Genomic DNA, 23,569 nt, shown 5'->3' with positions numbered 1-23,569 from the left:
CTCGATTGGATTAACCATCAATAAATGCTTCTTCCAAAAAAATATATATTTTAAAAATATTGTAATTATTTTCTAAACATAATTTTTACAACTAGAAAATAGGAAAAATAAAAAAAAAAAAGAGAAAAGAAAAGAAAAGAAAAGAAAAGAAAGTAACTTACGTGTAAAATAGCAGTGACTAAAGTAGTAGCTCAACCCAACTCAAGCCGGTTGGCCCAACCCAACTCTATTCCAAATCTGTCCTTCCAACAAAACCCTAAACCCTACATCTATCTCATCGTTTGCTCGTAGCACGAACTGATATTGAAGTGCTTGGAATCTCCCACCAAAACCCTAACCCTAGAAAAAGGGTTTGGTAAATTAAGAAGAAAATGGCCTTAGCATTCGATGAGTTCGGAAGGCCATTCATAATACTGAGGGGGCAAGAGCAAAAGAGCAGATTGAGAGGTTTGGATGCTCAGAAAGCCAACATTTCTGCCGGAAAAGCGGTGGCTCGGATCCTCCGCACCTCCCTTGGCCCCAAGGGAATGGACAAGATACTTCAGAGCCCCGACGGTGATGTCACCATTAGTATGTTCTTCTCCACTCTTTACAACACATGCGTTTTTCCTTTGTTTTGCATTTCAATTGCCATATTTATTTCATTTTCGAGTTGTTTGTTGGGAGATTTGAATTTTATGAAGTATTTTTTTTTGAAACCTGAGAAGTTGTTTTGTACTGTGCAGGGGTGATTAGCTGAATGTAAGTAAGATCGTGATTGGATCTTGTGATCATGGATTTGTACATGATTCCCTGTTTTTGGTGTTTGGCAATGGTGTGATTTTAGATAGTAAATGATTTTATTGGGGCAAATAAAATAAGGAGGGACTGTGTGTTCAATTTGCTCTGTTAGTGTTATTAAAAACTGAGGTTAGGATAGGAAATAAGACAGGTATTTGATGTTAAGATTAATTTTTTCCCAAATTTGGGAAGGTTGTATTAAAATAAGGTTCTCTAGATCCCCCAAGTCTTCTCATTTATTTTTTATTTTTTATTTTTTGCAATTCTTTCTACCCTGTTTGGAATCAAATGAGGGAAAGTAATTTAATTATTGGGAAAGGAAAAAAAAATTAAAGAATTGGTTTTTTACTTTCTTTTGTTTGGCATCTGAGAAGAGGTTAAATATGAAGGACTTTTCCAGGGACCTTTTGACTTTGTTTAAAAAGAATGAAGATAAAACTTGATGAATTTCATACAAATTCTGCCACTTAAGATGGAAATGTAATCTGTATTGAGAAACCCCACTGTTGCATTCAATTTCTTCAAACACTTTGTTCCAGTTTAAGCAAATACTTTATTTCTACCCCACTCCAAACACATTGTTCATTCCCCTTTTGAATGTGGTATCAGTTCTTGACCCATTATTCAATTTTTGCTTCTTGACTGCTGAAACCTTTTTGTGTGGTCATCACATGATGGCAAATGATTATACATTCCCATTCATGCATAATTGTTCTGCTGTTGTATGACCTGACATAGACCATCTTATACCATTGTTCCATGGTTTGATTCTTCAGCTATGATCTTCACTCACCTTTTATTTGTTTTGTTAGCGAATGATGGTGCAACAATATTGGAGCAGATGGATGTTGACAATCAAATTGCGAAGCTGATGGTTGAGCTATCTCGAAGCCAAGATTATGAAATTGGTGATGGCACAACAGGAGTTGTAGTTTTGGCTGGTGCACTTCTAGAGCAGGCTGAGGGGCTACTTGAACGTGGGATTCATCCTATTCGGGTTGCAGAGGGCTATGAAATGGCTTGTAGGATAGCTGTTGAACATTTGGAACACATTGCTCAAAAGTTTGAGTTTGGAGTAACAAATATAGAACCTTTAGTTCAAACTTGCATGACCACTCTATCATCCAAGATGTAAGTTCACTCCCCCATCCATCTAGTCCATCATGGGATCTCCATGCTCTTCAATGATGACTTGTGGCATTATAATGTTACGTACAGCAATATCATTGAAAATTTCTGCCTTAATTTTCCTTTTTTTACAATGTGAAAATTACTTTCTGTTTCTAGCAGTCTGCACTAGATTTGACATCCTTCCTCTATCGTAGGTTTTGCCTGCATGTTGGGCTCATTGTGCCAAAATATCTTGTAAAATTCATATGTAAATGGAGGAACTAATCCAAAAGGCACCGAATAGGGTCCAATACATGTACGCTAGGAGCATATTCACACTGTACTGACAGTCACTATGCAGAAAGAAAAGAGGAAAAACTGCACTCCTTATGCTGGAGAACAACCCACACTACTGAAGAAATTCACTAGGCAGTGTTTCCTGCCTAAAAAATAATCCTCAACCCAAGATTGCTCAAGTGCAAAAAAAACTTCTTTGACTTTGGGAGGAGTAGATCTATCCCCTCAAAGGTCCTTCTATTCCTCTCTGTGCAGATGTGCCAGGCTACAAAATAAGGGACTCATCATGAAACCTCTGTATTATTTGCTTAATAGGTTGACATGTGAACCGAGTATCTCTTTGAAGTTCCCAGGAGGCACCAAGAAATAGGAAATGAAGGAAGTGCAAAAACCATGATTTACAGGAAAATGAACAGTGAATCAACATATGATCCAATGATTCTTCCTTCCTTCTACATGTATAGCACAGGCTATCATGTTCCTCTCTCTCATCTTGAATGGCCCAAAGTTAGAGTTTTCTCTCACCTGACTATCCAAAACCGAAGAGCTTCCTTTGATGGTGAAGTCAACATCCGTAATTCTTTATCTAGGAAAGCAGCTTAATCTCGAGGCATTAGTTTTTGATAGAAAGATTTCACTCAAAATTTCCCTCTTATTGCAGCTTTCCATCTCAATAAGTCTTCTGCTCCCCATTTGGAGGGCACATCACTGTAGGTTCTAAAAATACCTTATCAAATCTAATATCCGGTCCATGGTATCTGCAACATAACATCTTCTAATATTTCTATGGTTTTGCTTCTGGTTTGTGGATTATAATGGAAAATGTCATCTTCCATGAGTTGCCTGAAAATGTTGGCAGTCCAACTCTGCACTTGACTATAATTTTTCTAATAGTGAGGATTCATTGAGCTCAAGCTTGAGCAGCAGACTTCTAGTACATTAATTTAACCCATGGAGCGCCATAGGTGAGAAGTTTAGCTCACTCTGTACTTGCTGTATTATCTAGCTTCGATGGGCTAAAGTTCCTCAGGTTGCCAGTCTTTTATTATGAAATAGCTTAATGAGCCACTTACTATAGTGTGCTGTGTGCCTATTGCAGTCTGAATTAGCTCCTTCTGTGCATCTGTTTCTGTAGAATTGTGTCCCTAGACAACTATGCACTATGATCAGATAGCTGATTGGAGTCACTGGAACTAGTATGAAGAGACTCGTCTAAGATTTTTGCTTAATTGTTTGATTTTCTGTGTCTCAACCATATGACTTCTTTTTTAGTTATATCTCTTATATATATATGTATGTATGTATGATAGTCCAATTAAGAATTCAATTGTTGTCAATATTGAGAAATAAGCTAAAGCTAAAGGTGAAATGATAGTCCAATTAAGAATTGAATAGTTTTTGTATTTCATAGTTTTGGGTTCTGGTTGGCATAATATAAGCAAAGAGCATTACTAAAAAAAAAAAAAAAAAAACCAACAAAGAGCACTATTTCTTCCCCCTACCATGGCTATAGTTCTCATTTTAATTTATGGGAACTTACTTGATATACACCTTCAATTTCCTGCTATTCACTGTATATTGGAGCTACTTTCTTCTTTTCTCTTTGCTGCTATTGCTTTTCATATATATATATATATATATATTATTTTTAAATTTCTAGCTTCTGAGACAAAGTTGTAAGCTTAAATTGTTGGCGATACTTGGGAGTTTTTATTGTATGCTTTGCTCTTTTTGGGCATCATGTACATTATATTTTCTAAAATAGGCTCTTCTTATTTACTGAAGCTTAATTGATGCAAAAGTTTTTTATGTTTCACTCTTAGATTTTCGGCAATCTTTTCTTGTTTGTTCAGCTTATATGGCTCTTTTTTAAGGAGTTCTTTCTCTTGTTTTGATAAGATTTTTATGGAAAGAGGTCTCATCCTTCTTTACCCTTTTAATAATAGAAATGATGTAGTGTGTTCCTGATATATAAAAGAAAAAAGTATTAGGAAGGATAGTCCTAGAACTATTTTGGCTCTGCTGAGGCGGATGTGAAGAGTGAAAATTGTGTATTGACTATACAAAATTGTGGTTGAAGAAACCAAAAGATCCCTGGAAATATCTTATTAGGTTTTTGCTAATATTTGTCTTTCTGCTCTTTTCCATTCTTTGAACTTTTTGTTTTGAGTTCATATTGACATAAATGGGTTGTGAAGTATAAACATGGACAAGCTAGGAAGGGTAATTGCTACTTATGTGCATGATGATATTAGCTCAACTTCTCTAGATAACTTTATCTTTTATATGTTTCTGTACTGCAAATGTAATGCTTTTCTTCTTTATATTGTAGTGTGAATCGATGCAAGCGCAGTTTGGCTGAAATTGCTGTTAAAGCAGTTATGGCAGTTGCAGATTTGGAGAGGAGGGATGTTAACTTAGATTTAATTAAAGTAGAGGGGAAAGTAGGTGGAAAACTGGAAGATACTGAGTTAATACATGGAATTGTTGTTGACAAGGATATGAGCCATCCACAAATGCCCAAGCATATTGAAGATGCAAAAATTGCTATTTTGACATGCCCCTTTGAGCCACCTAAGCCAAAAACTAAGCATAAGGTTGATATTGATACAGTGGAAAAATTCCAGACTTTACGTCTCCAAGAGCAGAAATACTTTGATGACATGGTTCAAAAATGCAAGGTGCAATTGCTGAAAAATTCTATGGCATTTTTATGACTCCAATTCATTTATCTTTCTTTCTAATTGTTTTCTTTTTTAATTTTCCTTTGGTTTGATTTATTTTCCTTTTTGGAATGTCATATCAATCACCTATTGTCATTAAGCTGATGTATTAGTTTATATTACCTGGTTTTTAATTGTAAAATTACAATGGTTTATTTATAATGTTGTTTAGAAGCAATAGGAGACTAATTTGCCAAATATATGTTTCTTTTATGATCCCTATTTTTATTGAATTTCAGGATGTTGGTGCTACCTTGGTTATCTGCCAATGGGGGTTTGATGATGAAGCAAATCATTTATTAATGCACAGGAATTTGCCTGCTGTCCGGTGGGTTGGAGGTGTGGAGTTAGAGCTGATAGCAATAGCCACAGGTTGGTGCCAATTTAGATTGTTAGTTCTGCTATACCACTCAAAAACTGTTACTATGACTTTTTATCTTCTGTATTTACTTGTTCAGTGATGCTGTTGGTCTCTTTGTAGGTGGAAGAATTGTGCCAAGGTTCCAAGAATTGACACCAGAAAAGCTGGGCAAGGTATTTTTGCTTCTTTCTTTTTTTTTTTCTCTTTTTTAATTGTATGAATCAACAATTTTTTTTCCCTAACCTGCTTTTTTTCTCCTTTTGATATGAATATTATTTTGTTGCTGATAGTGTAGTGTTTCTTTGATTCAGAGTCTGAAGAATATTAAGTTCTAAGAACTATGACAAGATTTTTGTTTTTGTTTTTAATTTTTTTTTTGATGGGCAAACAAATTGTTATTGAAAGGCTTCTAACAACACCCATGGGGAAAAAAAAAATAAGAAAAAGAAAACGCAAAGCACAATCTAGTTATTTACAGTTTAGACTATCAATGAACTTCCATAATGTAAAATTTTCCAGATGCAACCAGAATCTGTACCATTTCCGATTAAAAAAAGGACTCTGGACCATTCCCAAAGGGATTTAATGAAAATATCCTTGTACTTTTAATTTGAATGCTCTTCTTTATTGAACGCATGATTATTACTCTCTCTCTAAAACAAGTGGAGCGGAGTGAAATGACAAACCTCTTTATGGTCAGTTTGGTATTGCTGCAACTTTGGGAAAAATTGTTTTTAGTTGTGCTGCAAACAAAAAAAATAAAAAATCAATTGTGATGTGAAACAATTCAGTACTATGATGTAAAACAGTTGAGCATTTAGTAAATTGTGATTTCAAAAGTGATGTGGGTTTTAAAAGTAAAATTTAAGTGCTTGATAAAATGGATTATCAAGTTGTTGTCATGTGTAATGACCAAAATAATGCTTTTGATCATGTGAAATGGACTTTCCTGCTCTCAGTTATGCAAAAAATTGGTTTTGGGGTGAAGTGGATTGGGTGGATCAGGTGATGCATTTCCACAACAAGTTTCCTTGTTTTGGTTAATGGCACCCCTAATGGCTTTTTTCAAAGCTCAAGGAGCTTGAGGCAAGGGGATTCTCTCTTGCACTATTTATTTGTGATTGCAATGGACGCGCTCAGTTGCCTTTTAAAGAGGGCAGTGGATGGAGGTTTTTATCAGGTTGTGAGGTGAAGGGAAGAGTGGAGAAGGGGTTTAGATTTCCCATTTGTTGTTTGTTGGTGACACTCTTGTCTTCTGCCAAGCATCTTAAGATCAAATGACTTATCTATGTTGGTTGCTTATGTGGTTTGAGGCCATTTCAAGGTTGAGAATAAATTTGGATAAAAGCGAGTTAATTCCTATGAGAAGGGTAGAAAATATAAGTGACCTTACTTTTGAGCTTGGGTGTAAGGTGGGTAGTCTCCCTTCCACTTACTTGGGTCTTCCTTTAAGTGCATCGTTTAAATTAGTGGCAACTTGGGATGGAGTGGAAGAGAGGTTTCATAAAAGGTTGACCATGTGGAAGGGACAATAGATTTCCAAAGGAGGGATGATTACTCTAATTCGAAGTATTTTATCTAACTTTCCCATTTATTTTATGTGTTTGCTAGATTGAATTTAGAGCATATTCAAAGGGACTTTCTGTGGGGAGGTGGGGTCCTTGAGCAGAAACCACATTTAGTAAGATAAGTGATTGTTTGCTTAGACAAGAGGAAAGGGGGTTTGGGCATTAAGTGTGTCTCAACTATCAATAAGACTCTCCTTTGCAAATGGAGTTGACATTTTAGGAATGAGAGAGAGGCCTTTAAAATCAAGTTATTAGAGGGATGTATGAGGAAGAAAGTGGGGGGTGTGGTGGGGGGGTGTAATTCTTGGGAAGTGAGGAAGGTGTATGGTGTTGGGTTGGGGAAAGTGAGTAGGAAGGATTGAGACCTTTTGAGTGGTAGGATCTTTTTCTTGGTCGGTAATGGGCGAATGGTGAAATTTTGGAAGGATAAGTAGTGTGGGCACACACCTTTGAGTGTGTCATTCCCTTCTTTGTTTGCTTTAGCTGACTCTAAGGAGGCATGGGTGGAAGATGTTTGGATTTTCTTAATCGAAGGAGGGAGGGGGATGCTTCTCAAGACCTTTCAACGATTGGGAGGTGGATTGTGTGGAGAGATTTTTGGTGTGTTTCTATAGGAAGATTGTGTGTAGGGATGTGGAAGATAGAGTGTTTTGGACAGAGACAAAAAGCGACAAGTTTATTGTGAAGTCTCTATATGACGCCTTGGAGTTGGGTAGCTATGTTTCTTTTCCAACGAGTAGCATTTGGAACTTATGGGTGCAACCTAAAGTTATCTTTTTTACTTGAGAGGCAACATGGGGAAAAGTTTTAACCTTGGATCAAGTTCAAAAAGGAGGGTGGTCCTTAGCAAATAGATGTTATCTTTGCCATATGGATGAAGAGTCTATAGATCACCTCCTTATTCAATGTGTAAAAACTAGGGTTTTATGGGAGTTGCTCTTTGTCCTTTTTGAGGTGTCTTGGGTGCTTCCATTGTTGGCTAGAGAGACTTTATTGGGTTGGCACAGTTTGTTTGTGGGCAAAAAGCTTAAGAAAGTTTGAAGAACAATCTCATTATTCATCTTTGGAATGGTGTAGAAGGCAAGGGATAAAATTGCCTTAGAGGATGATGTGATCCCAATCCAAAGATTAAAAAGTTCTTTTGTTTGCTTCTTTTGATTAGAGACTAAGTTGTTTATAGATGATTGTCCTTTAACGTTAATTAGATTCTTTGATTGGCTAGGCTCTTGTTGAGGTTGTTATAGTCCATCTTGTTTTGTAGATCTGTCTTCCGTTTGAGTCTTTTTGGTGGTGGGTGTTTAGGTCTTGTATTCCTTGAGTCACACTTTTGGTGCCTCTTTTTAATATATTCTTTTCTTTATCTGTAAAAAAAGAAGAGAAAAGTGATCAAAATAAGGTTATTAAATATTTAACCAATTTCCTTTATTTTGATATAAAAATCATCCTTTGATTAAATAAATTATTGTACATTAGTGTTTTATTTTTATTTTTTGAAAAAGGTACTTTCATTTTTCTACTTTTTTTTGATGGGCAAAAAACAATATATTAATATAGGACACTCCAGGTAAGCGCCTCAAAGTACACAAGAAGTATACAAAGGATGTCTAAGAACGCCACAAAAAAAGGGAACAACAAAAAACAACACCCCCTCAAACAAAGCCTAACCAATCCACAAAATCAACAAGGCCTGAAACTAAATACACCTTAGCCCATGTCCAAATATTCCAAAGGAAATAAAGTTTAAGTCTTTGGACAAGATGCCCCTCATTTTCAAAGGCCCTACATAGGAAGTACTTTCATTTTTCTACTTTAACTAAATTCAAGTAAACATATTTATAATAGTAGTTTTTATTTTACATTTTAGGATGAGTAGCATCAAACTCAAATATAAATACATACTACACATTGATAATAAAAGAGTTCCCAAATTAGGTGAGATTCTCTCATGATCATTGTCGTTTTACTTACTAATCACATTAGTTGTAAAGATTATAATAAACCTAACACCCCCACCCCCAACCCCCCAAAAAAGAAAAAAAGGGGTTCTCAAAGGTGCACTAATACCCTAAACATCTTGAATAGGAAACAACTCTTTAGCCTTAGCACATAAGCATTTGTAGATGGATTTTACCTAAAATCTCTCTTTTTTCTCCTCCCTCCCCAATACACTATATTTCTCTTTTGTTTGTAAGCTCACAACTTTAATAAGCTTAAAAAATTGTCTATGCCTCCTCTTTTTTGGCCTTGTATACATCGTGTATACTTTAGGCACTTTTAATACAATTGCTTTACTTATCAAAAAAAAAATAAGGGCTTAAAAAATTGACCCACTCCATCCATTTCCCAATCTTTAAACTCCCAAGGACCAATGACCTCCATTCTCCTATTCCTCTCATAGATATGTAACTATAATGTTTTTGGAAGAGGCTATGCTAAACAACATAGGTAAAGCTTATTTAAGGCTCTTTTCACTAAAAGCTTTATATAAAAGATGGTATACTCATTCTTTAAATTTTCAGGGGGACGTGTGGTTTAAAAAAATGATGGATGAAGGGCTTGAGGCCTCTCTTTATTCTACCTAGCTATAAATCTAGCTTGGCATTTTGGCCACTAATGGGAACAAGAATTTCTAGGAACATTTGGATCATTTCGTTTCTAAGCAGAAGGGCCATTTTCAAGTAGTGCTCAATCGATTATGTATTAATGAGCATTCGATTGATTAGTTTGAAGTTGTCAATGAAAAAGATTTGGGAACGGGGCAACACCCATGAAGTTGACAAAAAGGGAAGGTTTGTTAGGCCGTATGCCCATGGGTTCAAGATTCCTCGAAAAAGCATAGGTTGACTTAGAGACTTGGGACCTTGGCTTAGCAATGAATGAAGGGAAGCTCAAGAGCTTTCTCCACTAGCGACTTTTGTAGAGGTCATTCCCCTACCTAGTTACCTAACCAAAATCTGGTCCTTCTACTATTCTTGACATGGAAGTTTTGGGTTGAACTATTTCCTCCCCCTCATGTCTTTTCACATCTCACACTAGAAAGCCTCTCACTTCTTTAATACACCAACCTCCTTCCTCTTCATCATACTTACCTCATATAATTCTCCTCCACAAACTATCATGCTCATGAGCATATCTTCAAAACTATTTGCAAAGTCACATCTTTTTCAGGCATCCAACTTCCTAAGTCTCAACCCAACATACTTTCTATACTTGCAAACTATCATCCATTTAAGAAGATGTATTGTTTCCCCTCTAAGCGATTTCTCTACAAAAAAATCTCTCTAGATATCTTCCAGTTTAATATTCTCTTTTCTAAGAATTACAAATAAAGACATAAAAATTCGAAGGCTCAAAAAATTGTTCTTGGTAAGGATTAATCTTATCTCCCTTTGATAGATACTATCTTTTCCAAGAGGCTAGTTTTAATTAATTGATTAATTGATTTATTTTTTTTAAAATCTTTTTTCAACTAAGTACTACATGCCACTAAGTCTTTGAGATGCTTCTACAGGCAAATCAAGATATGTAGTAGGAATGCAACCAACCTTGCAGCCAAACAAATAGGCAAATCTATTAATCTCAAACACCTCACTAACAAGAGCTTATTCACCTTTTTGTAAATTGATTTTTGTACATGACGCATGCTCAAAACATATTAGCATCCATTTCCAGCACCTGAGATGCTCCACAGTGGCCTCACAAAATAGTAGTGTGTCCTCTGCAACTAATATATGAAGGACTTCCATCCTCTCTTCTTCTCTCTCACCTATCTTAAAACCACTTTTGTGGCCCACTTCTCTTGCTTTTAAAATGAAACAGCAAAGAGCTTCTATGGTGAACACAAAGAGGTAAGTGGAAAGAGCGTCACCCTACCCGTCTAAAACCTTGGAAAGACTTTGGGAGTGCCATTGACCAATATTGAGAATCTCACTATAGATAATACAAAAGTACACCCATCTCAACCAATTTCTCCCAAAACCCATTTATCCATGATTGAATGGAGAAAATTTCAGTTCACGTGATGATATCTTTTTTCTATGTCCTACTTGCACACTGAACTTGCATTCAAGCTTTTTTTCCTAGAATCTATAGTGTCATTAGTGATTGAAACTGTATTCAAGATTTGTCTACCCTGCATTCAGGATCATTGCAGTTTTCCCCCCACCTCACCCCACATGGGAATTATGTCACTCCTCTCCAAATCAATTTTCAGCCCATAAACTGCATCAACCCACATGAGAAGCCCACTCAAATATATCAGTTCTTGACATGTATTACCAAAAAATGAGGGTATCATCTACTAACAATAAATGGAATTACCTCCACCCTCTTATTGTTCATCCCTTCCATCTCTATAGTCATTTTAAGATGTACTGGGTATACCTTTTAGTGCAATTAGGATTTTACTTGGGTGGACTTCTGAACTATTTCTCCTGCTCTTAAAGCGAGATGTGAGCTGTGATTCATAGGACCCTTTGTTGCATCAACAATTACTGTTCCATCTGTTGGCATGGTTCCCATATCCACAGATCTTCAATACTGATTTGGACTTCACAAGCCAGTTCTGTTTGTATCTTAATGGAAAAGAGTTTGTAAGAATGTGTTCGTTATGTATTTTTTTGTCACATGATAAAATCCTTTCCCTGATGTTTATGATTGTAATGCATTGATGCTCATTAACTAAGGGCTAGTATATTTTACATTAAATATTAGAGACTGCTTTGCATGGTTCTCTTGTCTAGCTGTTGGCAATTTCCCATGTATGACAACACCTCATATTCACTGCAAAGTGTGGCACACGTATATCTGAGTTTGGAGGATTGTGAAGCAAGGAAGGAGGCTAAGGAGGCTTATAAGACATGGGTGTTGAGGGAAGAAATTTCTTGGAGACAGAGATCGAGGGAATTGTGGTTGAAGGAAGGGGACAATAATACCAGATTCTTTCATAGGATGGCAAATGCGCATAACAGAAGGAACTGGTTGTCTAGGCTGAAAGTGGATGATTGTTGGCATACGGAGGAGTTAGATTTAAAAAATAGTGTGGTGGGAGCTTTTAATAATTTGTATACCGAAGAAGGGCGGTGGCGTCCTGGTATTGAGGGGCTGGAAATTCCCTTTACGGAAGGGGAGGTGTTCGCGGCACTTTCAGATCTAGGCAAGGATAAAGCTCCCGGCCTGGATGGCTTCACCATGGCTTTTTGGTTGTTCAGTTGGGATTTAGTAAAGGTTGAAATAATGGGCTTCTTCAAGGAATTTCATGAGAGGGGCAGATTTGTAAAATCTCTAAATGCAACTTTCCTTGTCTTAGTTCCAAAGAAGGGAGGTGCTGAAGATTTGAAAGATTTCAGGCCTATCAGCCTTGTAGGCAGCCTCTACAAGTTGTTGGGCAAGGTGTTGGCCAATAGAATTAAAAAGGTGATGGGGAAAGTGATCTCAGAGTCTTAAAATGCCTTTGTGGAGGGTAGACAAATTTTGGATGCAGTGTTGATTGCAAACGAGGTTGTGGACTCAAGGTTGAAAGACAATGTGGGAGGGGTGTTATGCAAGTTGGATATAGAGAAGGCTTATGACCGTGTTAGCTGGAGCTTTTTGTTGGCTGTTCTTAAAGAGATGGGGTTTGGAGAGAGATGGATAAAGTGGATTGATTGGTGCATCTCCACTGTGAAATTCTCCGTGTTAGTTAATGGTTCTCCATCCGGTTTTTTTCAAAGCACGAGGGGGTTAAGACAAGGAGATCCCCTTTCCCCTTATTTGTTTGTGATCGCCATGGAGGTTTTCAGTAGTATGATGAGAAGGGCTATTAGTGGGAGCTACTTATCTGGGTGGAAGGTGAGTGGTGGGAGGGGTGAGGGGATGCAAATATCGCATTTGTTGTTTGCGGACGATACGTTGGTTTTTTGTGAGGAGTCTTCAGATCAGATGACTTATCTAAGCTGACTTCTCATGTGGTTTGAGGCGTGTTCGGGTTTGAGGATTAACTTAGAGAAGAGTGAGATGATCCCGGTGGGAAGGGTGTTGAATATAGATAGAGGGTTTGGCTTTGGAGTTAGGGTGTAAAGTGGGAGGGATTCCTTCTAGTTATTTGGGAATGCCCTTAGGGGCAGCTTTCAATTCTTTGGTTGTGTGGGATGGGGTTGAAGAGCGTTTTCGTAGAAGGCTTGCTATGTGGAAGAGATGGTACATATCTAAAGGGGGAAGACTCACCCTAATCAGAAGCACTATGTCCAGTATGCCTATTTATTTGATGTCTCTCTTTTATTTGCCTAGAAAAGTGAGGTTGAGATTGGAGAAAATTTAGAGGGATTTTCTGTGGGGTGGGGGAGCTCTAGCCCATAAACCTCACCTTGTAAGATGGAACTTGGTATGCTTGGAGAAAAGAAAAGGTGGGCTAGGGGTGAGAAATTTATCTTTGATGAATAGCGCCCTTTTGTGTAAGTGGAATTGGAGGTTTGCTAATGAGAGAGAGGCGTTGTGGAGGAGTGTAATTAGCCTCAAGTATGGCGTAGAGGAGGGGGGCTGGTGTACTCGGGATGTGATGGGAAGAAACGGAGTTGGGCTTTGGAAAGCAATTAGGAAGAAGTGGGGGCTGTTAGATGGCAGGGTAGCTTTCCATTTGGGTAATGGGCAAATAGTGAAATTTTGGAAAGACAAGTGGTGTGGTTATGGGCCTCTTTGTGAGTCTTGCCCCTCTCTTTTTTCCATGTCCATGTCGAAGAATGCTTGGGTTTCGGAGGTTTGGAATCCTGTTGGTGATGGGGTTGGTTGGACTCCTCTCTTTGCAAGGGCGTTTAATGATTGGGAGATTGATTTAGTGGAGTGGTTGTTGAAGAAGATCCAAGCTTTCAGGGTTCAAAGGGAGGAGGAAGATAGAGTGATCTGGACAACTTCAAATGATGGGGCTTTCTCAGTTAGGTCCCTTTATTCTATGATGGAGCCGGGGGGCCTTTCTATGTTCCCTAGCGAAAGAATTTGGAGGGCAAGAGTGCCTCCCAAGGTAGCTTTCTTTGCTTGGGAGGCTTCTTGGGGTAAAGTTTTAACACAGGAGCAACTTCAAAGGAGGGGGTTCTCTTTGGCAAATAGGTGCTTTCTTTGTCTATCTGAAGAAGAAACAGTGGATCATCTCCTACTGCATTGTGTCAAGACGCGGGTCCTATGGAACCTCCTTTTCTCCCTTTTTGGTATATCTTGGACTCTTTCGTGTACAGTGAAGACAACCCTTCTTGGGTGGAATGGAGGGTTCGTGGGGAAAAGACGCAAGAAGGCTTGGCAAATGGTGCCTTTATGTATTTTTTGGTCAGTTTGGAAGGAGAGAAATAACCTAGCGTTTGGGGATGAGGATCTTTTGCTTCAAAGGTTGAAATATTCTTTTGTATGTAATCTTTGGTCATGGGTCAGGGGTTCCCTAGCAGAGAGTCATTCTTCTCTTGTAAGTTTTGTAGATTGGATAGGCTCCTAGTTAGGGAAGGTGGTGTGTATACTCCCTGTATACTTAGAGGGCACCGGTTTTTGGTGTTTCCTCTTTTCGTTTAATATACTTCTTTTACTTATCAAAAAAAAAAAAAAAAATCTGTTTGTATGAATTATGATCATTCTGTGATGTGGGCCTGATGGATGAGTGTTCACTCTTCCATAATGAGCCTCCTGCACCATCTTCAATCTCCTGACTGTCACATGCACAGATACATCCAATTACTGCCTGCAGCTCTCTGCCGTGTGTGTTTACAATCTTCCTTACATGTTGCCTAAATTGTGAAGATCTATGTAGTGACTCCTTAGAAGAGCTTGTTGCTCATGGTGCCACATCTTTTTTGCATTGTTTCACATCTGATGCTAGTATCTTATTTTATAATTGCTTAGAATGACACTCAAACTATCATCATTTATTATTGTTACTCTCACTTGACTATCTTTTTTTTTTTTTTAATTATATTAGTTTTTCTTCTTTTTTATAATAGCCAAACTCTTCGGAGAAGTTTGTTGATCATTAAGAATCTGTGACTTGAATTTTATGTATATTATTTTATATTGAACTCTCAACTTGATATTTGTAATTTATCCTCTTAAATTGTGCTTGTACTTTGTGGGCACCAGAAACACTGATATAGTATTCCATGTTATTTATTTAGGCTGGTTTGGTTCGAGAAAAATCATTTGGTACCACTAAAGACCGAATGCTGTATATTGAACGCTGTGCAAATTCAAGGGCTGTAACCATATTTGTTCGTGGTGGTAGGCTTATGTTTTTTCTTCCCTTTTTTCTGTAATGATCATTTTGTTTCTTTTGACATATTATATTGGTTTATAATGCTGTGAGTTGTCATCTGAGCAAAATATTCATTGTGGTCTGGAGTTAAAAAGTAGAATGCAATATGTTCATTTTGTATATATATTTCATTTAAATGCTTTATAATTAGTTGTTATATCATATATGAATGGCGCATTATTTGCTTGTTTATTACATTCCTATTTTTCTCTTTCTTCTTTTTTTTTTCTGATTATCGAGATATAATCTGTTAGATTTAGAGAATTGTGTTAGATACCATCATCCCTGATGGTAAATGATTTTACTAGCTGGTAAGTTTAGCTAAGCTATTAACTTGTTAATTTTGCATTTGGCATGTTCTGGGTTCTCCTGTTGTAATTTGGCATAAGGTTTAGCTTTGTTGATTTTACCAAGTGACCCATTTTATCAAACTAATTCTTGCTTGCACATCTAAAACACTACATTTGGGAAAAGAGATGACATTTTCTGCATTCTAGTTTGATCAATTATTATTTTGTATTCCTTGCATATTTGATCAGAGTGATGATTTTATCCATGTTGTGAGCCAGCAGGAATAGCTCAGTGCTGTTTGGTTGTGCTTTAAAAGGCTAGTACATGAATTGTTTAATAATCATGTCAGCCATTTTAGTTATGGCTATCAATTAAAGTGTGAATTTTTGTTATGGCCAAGCTGTTTGTGACTTGTCCTTGTTTGAAGGGTAAAGGATAGTTGTTAACATTTCTAGAAAATAATGGTTAGATATTGACATTAAACACCAACCTTGTACCTTTTTCTTTTCCTTTTTTGTGTGTGTTAGTGGGGGTGGAGGGATGTAAGAAAATTCGTTATGTGACAAATCTGGTACACGGGGATGTATAAAAAGCACCCAAGAAATGGAAAAAAGTAGGATGATAAGGGGTACAAATATGCGAAATCCTGAAAGGGAAGTCTATAACAAGACAAGGAAATCGACAAATCTACAAAGTTAAAAATAAAAATAAAAATGAAAGTCTTTAACTCAGAGAGTAAGGAGGAAGTTCATTGGAAAAAGGTCTCAATGATTTTACAGTGTCTTATTCCAGAAGCACTGAAGTGCACAAACTGGTGCTGTTTCCCAATTAATCTCCCTTGCATTGCAGGTCTTGGTTCACCAACCCTGAATGAAGTCCAAAATTGATGTAGGCATAGTTCAACATAGGCCAAATAAAGAATAATGAAATTCTAAAGCTCTAAGCAACTATCCAATGGATTACTAGGTAATCCTCCTACTCTTCCCTCAATTTGTGATCCAATAATGATGTGGTAAGAACCAACCTTACCCATACTAACAAAATGATTAAGAAACTTATTTCTTTGTTGTCAAAATAATGGGCCCTCCACTTTAACAGCAGATGAATCCTGCAGTCCACACATGGGCAGGAAAGGAATAGGCTCGTCCAAACTCCCATGATCCGATCCATATATGGCTATAGGAAAATTTTATCATGAAGTTTTGTTTTTCTGAGTCTCCATTCAAGACTGTCCTTGTCCTTATTAAGATTTGACGCATAAAGCCTCTGCAAGAACACTGACATGTTCTCTAATCATTTAACTAAAAGCAAGATAGAGTTCATCATGGTCCCAATCTTTCTCCTGTTAATCGTGTACTCTCCCTCACGTCCATCATAATCAGACTCACAGGCATAGAGAAGCCTTCATGATTAATCATTTGTACATCTATATTTGTCCTCTAAGATATGGGTATTTATCTTTAATCATAGGACCTAAATGATAGAGAGCAATGTGCTTGCCAGAGCATTTCATCCCTAGTGTCCTTGCCAAAACCATTGAAGGCTACAATGATTATAGTTCTCCCTTTCTTTTGTAAACATCCAATTACCCTCTTTGGATGCTTTTTTTTTTTTCAATCCATCATCTGTCTTCATAAACTTGCTCTCTATTACAAACCTCCAAAGCCTTTTGCCTAAGAGAGCACAGGTAATCACTCTCAAAGATCTTCCCAGGGAAAATAAATTCCAATAAATAAAATGAAAATTGAACTCAACACCTCACAAGTCCATATGAAACTTCTTTGCAAGCATTTCAATCTATTAGATGCTGACACTGGAATTTTGAAAATACCATGAAAATGGTCAGGTGACTTAACCAAGAACTATGAGTTTTGAAAGATAAAAAGTCTTTTTCATCCATTAAACCTTTTTCCATCCTGGCACATGGTATTCTTTAAAAGAAGATACTGACTACAAATTCAACTACAAAGTAGGAAGTTTCCTTACTTTGCATCTGAAGATAATTGGTAAAAAATAAAAACCTATGGTTTTGACCTCCCAACTAGAGTGAACTCATTCTTACTCAAATTAACTCTTAGCAGGACTACAACTTCTTAAAAAAACCCGTGTTGTGTGGTAGGCATCGGCTATAAATAGTTTTGTGTGGTTGTGTAAGAAAGCATGAGAGAGGGCAAACAGGGAGAAGGAGAGGGGGAAAGACAGAGGTTTGCTATATCTCCTCTCCTCTCATAGGAGCTGGTTGGTCTGTAACTTCCATGGGTGGGGGTGGGGGTGGGGGAAGAAGAAGAGTGAGAGATAGGATACGAAAACTAAAAAAATGGGGAAAAGGAGAAGAGAAAAAACAATAATGAATGGTAGAATTATTAGAAAGAAATAGTTGAAAACTGAGAAAGAATGGTCTTAAAGGCATTCAAACGATCTTACACAAGATTCTGCTGTTTGATGGTGCATTAGGTAACAAAATGATAATAGAGGAGACAAAGCGTAGCATCCATGACGCACTGTGTGTGGCTAGGAATATCATTCGCAATAATTCTATTGTGTATGGTGGAGGCTCAGCTGAGATTTCTTGCTCTATTGCTGTAGAGGCAGCTGCTGATAAATATCCAGGAGTTGAGCAGGTATGAAGATGTTACTCTTGTCTTTTATACCCTTAGTGGTAGTTTTAGTAATAATTATTTGCCTGGTTGGTTTACAGTATGCTATCAGGGCATTTGGAGATGCTTTGGATTCAATTCCCATGGCACTTGCAGAGAATAGTGGCCTCCAACCCATCGAAACCCTATCTGCAGTGAAATCTCAGCAAATTAAGGTAAAATCATGCGTGAGATATGGCAGCTAATTTCACTCTGACCTGGAGCTTCTGATTAAATCTCTCTCTCTCTCTCTCTCTCACACACACACACACACACGCACAGATCTGCACATGCATATACACACCCTTGTGTGCACACTCTGAAACATATGCACTTTCATAATGGTTATTGATTTTAAAATGAAAATTTCAATTTGATATGCAGGATAACAATGCCTACTGTGGGATTGACTGCAATGATGTTGGCACATATGATATGCGTGAGCAAAATGTCTTTGAGACTCTCATAGGGAAGCAGCAGCAAATCTTGCTGGCAACACAAGTTGTCAAGATGATTTTAAAGATCGATGATGTCATCTCCCCTACTGATTACTGAGATATGGGTACATCATTCAAAGTTTTGCTTCACCTAGATGTGTGTGCTCACGGTACCAATGGTGGCTTGGGATGGCATCTCAATCACAAGGGATGATATGGCCACTGGACGCAGACTTTCTTATTTATTTTGGACTCTGTTTTTGGTTTTGTACTATCGTCATCGTTTTTGGTTAATATCTTGTTGATTTTGTTGTTTCTTTTTGAAAGGTTTCATGGTTTACTTGATGGCCATGACCCATTTCCTTATCCTTGTGCACATGGAAACAAGAAAATGAGCAAAAATTGTTGTATGAAAGTATTTTTCCATCTGACATTTTAGGTTTGAGTTTATTCAAATCATATCATACATCTAATGACCAAACTCAGTTGAAATGGACGACTCACGCTTGTTCAATTACTCTCTCTCTCATGCACATGAGATCTTTCTGTATGCGACATGCAACACTTGAGAACTTAACTAAAGGAGTCCACATAATCGAAGATACTGGAACTAGTCTAGAGATATGTATAGATGGATGATAAGGTGTAGACAGATTTACAAGTAGAAAAGAGAAGGGGGATTTCGTCTGTGCGTGTGTTTGTGAGGGGTGGAGGTTGTTGTGCGTTGTTGGGGTGAGAGCAAGATTGTGGTTCTTAGAGTTATACAAGTCTCAGACTCTCAACTACTTCCACTCAACCATGCCATGTCCCTCTAATTGTGCCAAAATTTCCCTTGTGTTTTGTGACTTTCTCTCATATACGATACCTACTGTATAGCGTTGCTGTGGTGCAGAAACCCTGCCTTTGTGCAATCTTCTTGGCCATATAAATTGTATGTTTTGGGGTCAGCCGTCTGTGTGCTGAACCACTTTCAAATACAGAATTCATTCCTCTAATTTTCTCTTATTTTTTGACTAGTCCCAACCACTAATCTTATGCTCTGTCCTTCGGCGGAATGTGCTTGGCAGGGACTGTTCTACCCATGGTTCTTTCTGTGTTTCATCGAGGAGTTAGTTTTGGGGGGTTCCTTTGAGTCCTTTCACCAGACTGAAGATCAAGTTGTTCACTTGTTATCCACTTCTTTCTCCATAATGAAGATCAAGTTCTTATCCACTTCTTGTTCCACCCACCCTCCTCATTCCCGCAAATCTTGTGTTCTTCCCTTGGGCCGAAGATGCTTGGAAGAGATTGTTACATCGTGGCTGTTTGGACATGTTTCATCAAGGAGTTCTTGGGCATCCTTTCACCAGAGTGAAAATCAGGTTGTCAACCACTTCTCATTTTCCCCCTTCAACTCTCTTTCTCTTCCTTCTTCGTGTGTGCATAGTTACATGGTACCTCTCTCTTCCCAGCTGTGTGTGTCTGTAATTCATTTCTCATCAGAGAACGACTTCTCTCTTTTTTTTTTTTTCCTACTGAGAATAGAAAATTTAAGGCTTTTAGATGGTTGATGGCATTGGACTTCGATTAAAGATTTACCTATAAAAGTGGGAATAAAGGCCAGGCGTGCCGATGGCCCTTATACTTCCATTAATCATGTTGTAGTTCTTTGAGCTGAGTGTGTTCAAACCACGACTTTTATACTCTGAGAATCATTGTAAGGGGATGATACTGGAATTAGATTAAAGGAGATTGATCAATAGTTTTAGGCCTGAATCAATATTCTTCGTTGATTTTATTAATCCTAGAAGCTATATTGAAAATATTAAAAAATGGAACGGTAATAATTGGAATATGAATAGAAAAATTGAATGAGGGTGGTCATATCTCCTAGTCCTAGGATAATGAACCTCATCCATTCTGCCTATGTTATCCTCTATGTTTCCTCAAGACGCAAATCCCATTTGAATCCTACTATATCTTTCTTGTCATTGATTGCCTCAATTGCCAGGTGTTTACATACATTTAACACCATGCAAAATAGAATTATTTGCAAATTTCTGAATTATTTTCAAATTTTAAAGCGTGTGGAGTGGGTGGTTGCATCCCTTTTTTATACTATAACTAGGTAAGTTCATTGTTTTTGAGGATAATGAGAGCTTTTGTCTCGATACCTTTTTGTTGTCAAAAGCATGATGCAATGCAAGTGTTACATTAGGAAACATGTTTATTTGATTTTATCTCCTCAAGCATCTTGAGAACCTCAGCCATGGTTGGTCGCTTTGATGGCTCGGATTCTAGGCATGTTAGTGCAACATAGAATACTTGGTTGACTTCTTCCACAGGACATGAATCTAAATTACAATCAATTGCTTGCTCTTCCCTCTTCTCATCAACAACTGCTTTCACCTGTTTCAGTATGCACATTATTGTTGTCAAATCTTGTTTGTGGACGAAGTCTAAGGCTAAAAGATCAAGAGAACACCACAAAACCCAAAACTAATCTGTTGTATTTGTGCATGCATTTATGCTTATATACAGATAAGAGTAACTAGTGTACTAGTGTAGGTTGGCATGAAGTGTAATGGTGGAAGATCTTGTACTACAGTGTGTGTTGGTTTCACAAAGCCAGACTACCAAGAATATTTGGGTCCTGTCACATTTTGTTGAAACATTAGAAGTTTCCTTTTGATGGAAGTAGGGAAGTGCAGGATAATACTCTGGCTCTGGTAGGCTCAAACTTCTCAACAGAGTTTTTACAAATAGTTGGTGGTGAAAGGCAGCTAATCAATGATCCAGGTTTATGCATATAAGGAACAAATTCATTGAATCTGTAAGGCTAGATTTCATGAATGTGTTAATTGAACTGACTGCTGCTTGTGTATTGGGTGGACTAGAAGCCTTATTTAGAAAGTGTCGGTTTCAAGTACGATCACTTACACTTTCTTTTTGGCCTTTTTTCACTTTTTGTGAATGGATTTTCCTCTGAGACTTGTGGGGTGTAATGCAAGGTTGGTTACAAACAGAAACTAGGGTGATCAGATTGCTAAGATTTTACCCTAATTGAGAGACAGTAGGAGAGGGTAAGGAAAATTTGTGGACAAAATGGTTGTCTTGTTGTAAACCAAATCCACTGGACATGATTTTTAGCCATGAGATTATGCTGAAAACCATTTACAAGGCCCATCTTTCAACAAAAATGTTGGAAGTCATATACTGGATAGTGTAGAGGAATGGTGGATAACCAGATAATTCAAAGAATAGAAGCAAGACTTGAGAACATTGATAATTAGATCTTCTTCTGAGCAAACTTTGAGAAAACACAGGGGTACTTTGTGACAATGGTTAAGAGTCTTCTAAAATTCAAGGGTGGAAACTTTGTTGTTGGTGTTGTTAATTTCTCGGACGGGGCCAGATTAGTGTAAATTAACCAATGCTTTCAACCACTAAAGAAAAACAAAATTGTAGAGAGTTCTGTAGGACCTTACCCAGGTCACCAGTTTAGTCCCTTCCTCAATGAACGTCTCATCCATCGGTCTTTTACCTGTTAGGAGCTCAAGCAAAACAACCCCAAAGCTGTAAACATCCCCTTTTGCTGTTGCTCTACCTGTTTCATAATACTCTGGAAAGCACCCCACTATTAGACACATGTAGAACACAAGCACATACACACACACACACAAAAGAAGAGGGAGAGAGGGAACCTGGAGCCAAATACCCAAAGGTCCCAGCCACAATTGTGGAAACATGAGTCCTATCTGGTTCCATTAATGTGGCTAGTCCAAAGTCTGAAACTCGAGCTTCCATGTTATCATCAAGCAGTATATTGCTGGATTTGATATCTCTATGAATTATGTGAGGGATACAGTCATGGTGAAGATACGATATGCCCCGTGCTGCACCCACTGCTATTTTGTATCTCGAATGCCAGTCCAGAGTCATCTTGTTGCTTGATTTTCCTGCATTTGGGACAAGTAGAATCCTTTTACAATTGGGATGAGGAAAAATAAAAATCATGAATTAAAGAATTAGAAGAAAAATGCATGGAAGTGCAGACCATGAAGTAATGCATCTAAACTTCCATTTGGCATTAGCTCATATATAAGAAGATTGTACTGAGGCGATCTGAAGTAGCCATGAAGAGTTACAATATTCCTATGCTTGATATCTCCCATTGCTTTCAACTCTCTCTCAAACCCCTTGTCTCTATCCTCACTCCCCCTATTCAATCTCTTTACTGCAAATGCAATCGACTCATTCACCGTGAGCTTGTACACCGTCCCATACCCTCCTGAACCCAGTATATCCTTATTCGTCAGCTTCATCGTCTTCTTCAGAAACACATCCTCTGTCAGACATCGCATCAACTCTGACCTGAAAATCACCATCTTCCCAACTGGGGTTTGGCATATTTTAAGATGTTAGCTACCAACACCTGTGCTTAAACTTTATTGCAAGTTTTCAGTTCTAGAAGACCATCAAGATTCAATAAGCACGTACCTGATATGCTGTCCTGGAAAATGCTGTGCTTTCTCTTCCATCTCTGGTAGAGGAGAAATGAAATGATGACCTTGGACACAATGAATGCTATGCAGCATATTGTGATATAGAAAGCTAAAACCCTAACGTTGCCCATGTGTTTTCAAGCTTAGAGAAGCTAATGGGGTATTAACAACTTGGAAGATGGGTTCAACATGGGAATGCAATTCCATGTAAATTTAAACATTAATACAGGCCATTTTACTAAAGAAATGAAGCTGACTGAATATAGTACCAGTTTTTCCTTCTTTTTGGGGAAGTTATTGTCTAAAGAAATACCTCACACTGCAGCAAACAATAATAGAGCTTCCTTATTGTGAGAGGAGTAGCTTACTAAAGTGAAGGAGAAAATTGCTTGATGAAGATATCACTCATGAGAACTCCATTGCATTTGTTAGCCCCTCTACTTTTAAGTACTTCTAATATAGTTACCCAAAGATACTTTAATTAAATGGAACCAAAAAGGAAAAGGTTTTTATTGTTGAAAATCACTCTTAGGTCTGTCAGACAATGCATAGCCTTGATAAGAATTAGTTTGTGTGTATGGAGGATCTGGATTTCCATATTTATAAACCCATTTGTTCC

At 37.6% G+C, this 23,569-nt stretch overlaps 2 protein-coding genes across 2 annotated transcripts; one reads left to right on the top strand and one right to left on the bottom strand.

The window, feature by feature from the left end:
• The first annotated feature begins 198 nt into the window (after nucleotides 1-198).
• Nucleotides 199-18,899, top strand: LOC100255682 (T-complex protein 1 subunit epsilon). The gene is made up of 9 exons (XM_002283502.5): nucleotides 199-570; nucleotides 1,593-1,911; nucleotides 4,520-4,868; nucleotides 5,150-5,282; nucleotides 5,392-5,444; nucleotides 14,966-15,068; nucleotides 17,848-18,014; nucleotides 18,092-18,205; nucleotides 18,414-18,899. Exons 1-9 carry the CDS (start codon nucleotides 372-374, stop codon nucleotides 18,582-18,584), a joined length of 1,608 nt encoding a protein of 535 aa, XP_002283538.1. The 5' UTR covers nucleotides 199-371; the 3' UTR covers nucleotides 18,585-18,899.
• Nucleotides 18,900-20,620: 1,721 nt separating this feature from the next.
• Nucleotides 20,621-23,526, bottom strand: LOC100254072 (receptor-like serine/threonine-protein kinase At1g78530). Its single transcript, XM_002279358.4, has 5 exons — nucleotides 22,946-23,526; nucleotides 22,503-22,841; nucleotides 22,150-22,404; nucleotides 21,934-22,067; nucleotides 20,621-20,854 (listed from the first exon to the last, which is right to left on the bottom strand). The coding sequence occupies exons 1-5, from the start codon at nucleotides 23,079-23,081 to the stop codon at nucleotides 20,660-20,662; spliced, it is 1,059 nt and encodes a 352-aa protein (XP_002279394.1). The 5' UTR covers nucleotides 23,082-23,526; the 3' UTR covers nucleotides 20,621-20,659.
• Nucleotides 23,527-23,569: the final 43 nt, after the last annotated feature.

This window comes from Vitis vinifera, chromosome 12 (assembly GCF_030704535.1).
Source record: "Vitis vinifera cultivar Pinot Noir 40024 chromosome 12, ASM3070453v1".
In the NCBI taxonomy this organism is placed as follows: Eukaryota; Viridiplantae; Streptophyta; class Magnoliopsida; order Vitales; family Vitaceae; genus Vitis; species Vitis vinifera.
This window is presented reverse-complemented; position numbering and strand designations above follow the sequence as displayed.